This window comes from Tarenaya hassleriana, unplaced genomic scaffold (assembly GCF_000463585.1).
Source record: "Tarenaya hassleriana unplaced genomic scaffold, ASM46358v1 Cleome2, whole genome shotgun sequence".
Classification (NCBI taxonomy): domain Eukaryota; kingdom Viridiplantae; phylum Streptophyta; class Magnoliopsida; order Brassicales; family Cleomaceae; genus Tarenaya; species Tarenaya hassleriana.
The window spans coordinates 9,031,271-9,037,379 of record NW_010965372.1 but is presented as its reverse complement, the minus strand read 5'-3'; the positions used below and the strand labels follow the sequence as shown (position 1 = coordinate 9,037,379).

Sequence of the window (6,109 nt, the reverse complement as noted above, 5' to 3'; positions counted from 1 at the left end):
ACTATGTATTGATTCATTGGTTTATGAATGCATTACTTTTCCCGTTATATGATTAGCATGTTTGTTATATTACGGTAAATATCCTTGAATCATTGCAGATGATTCTAAATTTCCTGGTCAGTTATCATTGTGGGAACAATGATGAATTAAGACCAGCATGATGTGTGATAGATGATTATGATCATGTGCATTGGATGCAAATCAAAATCATGGGTTCTCGTTTGGAATGAGTTACTGGATGACCCGCATGAGATTGTCACATGGACATGAGTCATGACTTGAATCTCATACAGCGGTTCGTTCTTGGATCCTCAGACCTGAGATGTCTAGAGTATCTGATATGAGGAGTGACGTGTCTTGACTGCGTCAAACGTCGTCTTTAATCGGATGATCATAACGGCGTTGCTCAGATATGTTCACGAATCATATGCAGATAGTAGACATGCAATACGGGATTTGTCACCTCCTACGCAGGAGAGATGTCGCTGGGCCCCTCGTGGAAATCGGACTGTGAAAATGCGTGGCCACGCTATAGATGAATGTACATCTATTTTATCAGTCGGTTTGCCTAGACGAGTAAGCGGTTGAACTTGAAGGGTGGCTCATACCATGCCCTTGTTCAACATACGACATCGTGAGACAAAGGATCAGAACTCGAACTAATGTTGGCTTTGTTAGATCACCTCTAACTCTATTCTAGGTGGGTGGTCATGGCGTCTTGCTAGAGGCTAACCATGACTTGTGGTTCGGGAAATGTTTCCGAAGCCACTGACACTTCGAATGGACCTACAGGGTCACACACCATTAGGGATGGATCACACATGAAGAGAACGACGCGAGAAAGGAACCACGCAACGAGCTGGAAGGTTCCAGACGGCCAGACCGTCCGTTCCAGGCCTGGAACGGACGGGCCCGCCATGATTGGGCCGAACCGTTCCGCGAGTGCCAGACCGTCCGTTCCAGACCTGGAACGGACGGTCCAGGCATCAAGACCGTCGTTTTGCGAGGAAAAGCGGAACGTCTGTTCCGCGTAGAAAGTCAGACCTTCCGTTCCATACCTGGAACGGACGGTCCGACTTACGGGCAGTTTTCGGTTTTCGCGTTTTAAGGGTTTTGGAAAATTCTAATTAATGATGAGCCACCACAAACCCTAGAGGATGAACCTCAGACTTCCTAGACAATTCCTAGAGCTTTGGAGAAGCTTTCTCTTGAGTTCTAGTGATTGGAATATCGATTCCAAGTCAAGGACATCGTTTTCTCTTCACAAATTCTAGCAGATACGTTCCAAAGCGTTGGAATTCATCCCGCCGGTGTGGATACGTGTAGAGGAGTTGTACTTTCAACTCTTGGTGATTAAAACATGCCCTGGATTGATTGATACTTCCAGATCTTGAAAGAACGAGGTAAGTATTCGAATCCCACGACGATATACACGATTGTTCGGGTTGTTGCACAATTGGTTTTGTGTGACGTTTGGCTAGATTTAGATCTTTCCTTCCGCTGCGTGAAACCTAGAATCCAAACCCTAGATCGATGAGATCGCATGCTAGGAACCCGAAGGGAACCCAACAGGATAAACGGTTATATTCGGTTTATTCAGTTACGTTTAATTCGGGTTTAATTTATTCGGTTTATAATTATTTTGGATTTCAAAAAATCATAACCAAATGGTTATTTCAGTTCGGTTCGAATATATATCGGTCGGGTCCAGTTCGATTTTCAAATAACCTAACGGTTTGGCCACCCCTACTTCTTATGCCATGTTTTTTTTTCCGAAACACGTGAAATTATTGAAATTCCTCGATTTCAACGAGTCGCCTATAAATGGAATTATATGTCAGATGAAATATCAAAACAACGTGGTTTAATTAAAAAAAAAAACAAATGGCCTCTCATTCGTTTGGCTCACCTCTTATTTGTAGAAATGGCCCTCTTGGAAGCATGCAAAACCAAAAACGGCGTCTTACTCCTCCACGTTTGGCGCCTTGCCCCGTCGTTGCTGAAACCGTGTCAGCGGAGGATGGCGTTGTCCGTCGGTCCGGAAACTATCGGCCTTCTCTATGGGACGAGAACTATATCCATTCTCTCGGGAACAAATACGCCGTAAGTAAACTCCGAATATTGTATATGTACGTGTGTGTGTGTTTGTATGGGAAACATATAAAAACTAAGATCATGAGACACGTGAATGACTCTAAACATGCATGCCACATTATTGAATTCGCTGATTAACAATAACGGAATGCAGAAACAAAGCGAAGTCCAAGAGAGAGCTAAGTTATTGAAGGAAGACGTGAGGAAGATGCTAAATGAAATCGAAGGTCCTGTCAAACAGCTCGAGCTCATCGACACTCTACAAAGGCTCGGACTTTCACATCATTTTCATCATGAAATCAAAAGTATTTTGATGGAAATATACACCGTAAGACAAGAAAACGACAGAATAAGTCGGAAAATTGAAGATTTACATGCAATAGCGCTCGAATTTCGTCTCCTTAGACAACATGGCTTTAGTGTCTCACAAGGTAATTAATGACATAAACCTCGTACAGAGAATTTGAAATACAATTTATTTCAGTTTATCATGCGAATCAAGAGACTAACAAGTAATAGGTTGTAACTAATTATGTAGATGTTTTCGATGTTATCAAGAACGATAAGGAATATGAGACATTTATAAACGGTTTAGACAACGGTGCCAAAGGCCTGCTCTTGCTCTCGCTATACGAAGCTTCGTATTTATCGACCAAGTCAGATACAAAACTGCAGGAGATTCGATCTTATTCGGTGAAGATACTAAGAGAATTTGTTTCCGAAGCCGAAAAAACAGATGAGAACGAATCGTATATTAACGAGATGGTGGTCCGATCGTTGGAGATGCCATACCACTGGAGAACACAAAGGTTAGGAGCAAGATGGTACATAGATGTCTACGGAAAGACAAAGGACATGAACCCTCTTTTGCTAGAATTTGCCAAACTTGATTTCAACATCACGCAGGCTTCTCACCAAGAAGACCTCAAACACGCCTTCAGGTACAATTTATTTATGCCAATATGCTAAAATATAGCTGAAGCTTATTATTAGGCATATAATTATCTATATTACGGAACTATACTCCTGACACTTATTAAAACGTGTTGTCGTCTTTGAGCCGTTTCAAACATTTTTTTGCGATGTTTTTAAAATTTAATTCTTACAAATTTTAGATTTTATAAAAAAATATAGATATTAAAATCAAATTTAAATTTATAAAATATTAATATTAATAATTATATCTAAAATAATATAAATACATCATTTGATCACTCAAATAATATAGTTCTTCAAATTATATTTGAACTAAAAATATCAATTAAATCTTCTTGGTTAATCATCTCCAAAAATTAGTTCTCTATTGTAAGTTCGTTTTTAGATTAAATTAACTCTTCAATTTTTTTTCTTACAGGATAATAATTTTCTAATTTGAGAAGATATAACTGAATAAGCAATAAATTAAAATTAAAATTGAGAAAGAATACAACGAAAAAGTATTTAAACTAATCTAATTTGTAATCTCAAAATTTCGAACTCTTCCTCGATATATTATGTTCAAAAAATAAATATGTAATTCAAATAATTAGGGAATATATGAGAGTTATTTTTCATCATTAACATTCAGCAATTTGAACCTCACTTATTTTGCTTTTTTTTTTTCTTTTTACGATGTATGAAGGTGGTGGAACAACACAGGGCTCAAACAACTTCATTTTGTGAGAGATAGAATTCTTGAGAATTATTTCTGTAACGTTGAAATATTCCATGAACCTCAATTTGTGTACCATCGCCAAAAACAAACCATTGTCAATGCGTTGATTGTAACCATTGATGACATCTACGATGTTTACGGCACAACAGAAGAACTTCACCGCTTCACCGAGGTGATCCGAAAGTATGTATACTCAAACTTATGCCCCACATATTCTGGTAAACATTTTATTTACTTTATTTACTGCGTGGCATCAATACGCGTTGATGCAGGTGGGATGTGAACCTTCTCGATGAACTTCCAGAATATATGAGGTTGTGTTTTCTCGTGTTGTACAATGAGATCAATCAGATCGGACATGACATTCTTAGAGAGAAAAAGTTCAATGTCATCCCTTACCTTAAGAAAGCAGTAAGTACATATTTATCCAAAATTGGGTGGCTGGACCGGTAAAGGTGGATCAAAACTTCTCTTCAATCCAAATTCGAATCTTCACTTGGAAAAAACCATTCACCTAGATTTGATGAACTTCCGAATTATAAAAAAAAGTACATAATGTAAAAACAATACTTTGCTTATCCTTGGTTAACTTTAAATTTTATGAATATGAACACAAAGATAAGCATTTATTAAGTAACTTTTTTGAGTTCTCTATGATACTTTCTTTTCATACACACACAAAAAAAGATTAAATATTTCTTTTGTCAGTGGGCTGACTTTGCGGAAGCATGTCTGAAAGAAGCAGAGTGGTATGAGGATGGACACAAACCTCGTTTGAAAGAGTACATTGAGAATGCTTGGGTCTCGGCCGGCGCCTCTATTATATTGATCCACTCTTGCTGTCTGCTGTCCGACCGCCTCTCCAAGGAAACCTTAGACACTTTCTCCGAACGTGGTGACTCCATTGTCCGATCCTCCTCCGTCATCCTTCGCGTTGCAAACGATTTGGCCACTTCATCGGTTAGTTTCTCCGATATTTCTCCATTCTTGAATCTCGACCTGAACGAATCTCTCGGCAAATTTCGAACGACATGACGTCTTGCCCTAGAAATTCAATTCAAGTTCTATGAGATAGACAAATCCGTCATCGGTTAGTTACTATGATATTTCTCCATTTTGTCGTCTCGGATTTGCAATGCAAAATCGCCTTTTGCAACGTTTTTGGTGCATTATATAATAAGCTGTCTGTTTTTTTTTGTGTGTGTGTGTGTAATACCGATCAAACTACAAAATTGAATCATTTAAACCACATGTTTTATATATTTTAAAAATCATGTACGCTATTTAGTACTATTTATCTGCAATATGCATTAAAATTGAAGAAATTAAAACGGTCGCCCAAATATATATATATATATATATATATAAAGAACCTCTTATTTCTAGGCCTGAGAAACAAAAAAAAAATGCATAAATACATGTCTACCAACTAAATTACAATAAAGAACCACTAATCACGTACCAAGAGAATATATAGGTCTTTGCAAAGACCATATCAAAATAATAAAGAAAATGATAGAATCAAAATAACCATGACAAGATTATAACTAACAAAAATGTGTCTAGGATGAGTTGGAAAGAGGGGACGTTCTGAAATCGGTGCAGTGTTATATGAATGAGACGGGAGTCTCAGAGAAGGAGGCGCGTGAACACATGGTGGGAGTGATATGCCATGCATGGGACGTGATGAATGACATGATGATGATGACGATGACGACACACAGTTCTTCACTCGATGGCCGTTTTCTCCAAACAGCGCTCGATCTGGCACGCATGGCACAGTGCACGTACCAATATGGCGATGGCCATGGCTGTCCTGACCAGGCAAAGACCATTGACCGTGTCCATTCATTGCTCTTCAACCCTGTTCCACTCGATCAACCAATGCTTTGATTGTTGAATTGTATACGTATTCCATATATAAAGGTTTCCCTTGTACGTCAAATAATATTATTAAAAAAATCAAGACCAAAATGTTAGAGTTTTTTAAAATTAAATGAATGGAGGTTTTTATAATTAAAAGTAAAGATTTATCCTCCATTTTTTCACAAACTTAAAAAGAATTTATGGCTTTAGATGTATTTTTTGTAGGTTTTCAATCCTATAAATAGGGGTCTTGTCTTCATGTTTTACACACCAAGAAACACCAAACAACACCAAGAAACACCAAACAAAAAACAAAACAAAAACAAAGGCTTTTGCAAAAGAAAGAAAAAAATATCTTTTCCCTTTATAATTCAAGCCAAGCTTTGAGTTCGACAATGCACCTGAGTTTAAAGTATCACTGTTCCGATAAGGTACGTCCATCTTATCTTGAGAGGATATATTCCATTAACCGTAACTACCGCGTGGAGAATAATT

General features: G+C 37.9%; 1 protein-coding gene across 1 annotated transcript; it reads left to right on the top strand.

Annotated features, from left to right (window-relative positions):
* Positions 1-1,869: 1,869 nt before the first annotated feature.
* Positions 1,870-5,748, top strand: LOC104813173 (tricyclene synthase, chloroplastic-like). The gene is made up of 7 exons (XM_010540718.1): positions 1,870-2,103; positions 2,249-2,525; positions 2,633-3,035; positions 3,716-3,931; positions 4,021-4,159; positions 4,457-4,708; positions 5,315-5,748. The coding sequence occupies exons 1-7, from the start codon at positions 1,885-1,887 to the stop codon at positions 5,639-5,641; spliced, it is 1,833 nt and encodes a 610-aa protein (XP_010539020.1). The 5' UTR covers positions 1,870-1,884; the 3' UTR covers positions 5,642-5,748.
* Positions 5,749-6,109: the final 361 nt, after the last annotated feature.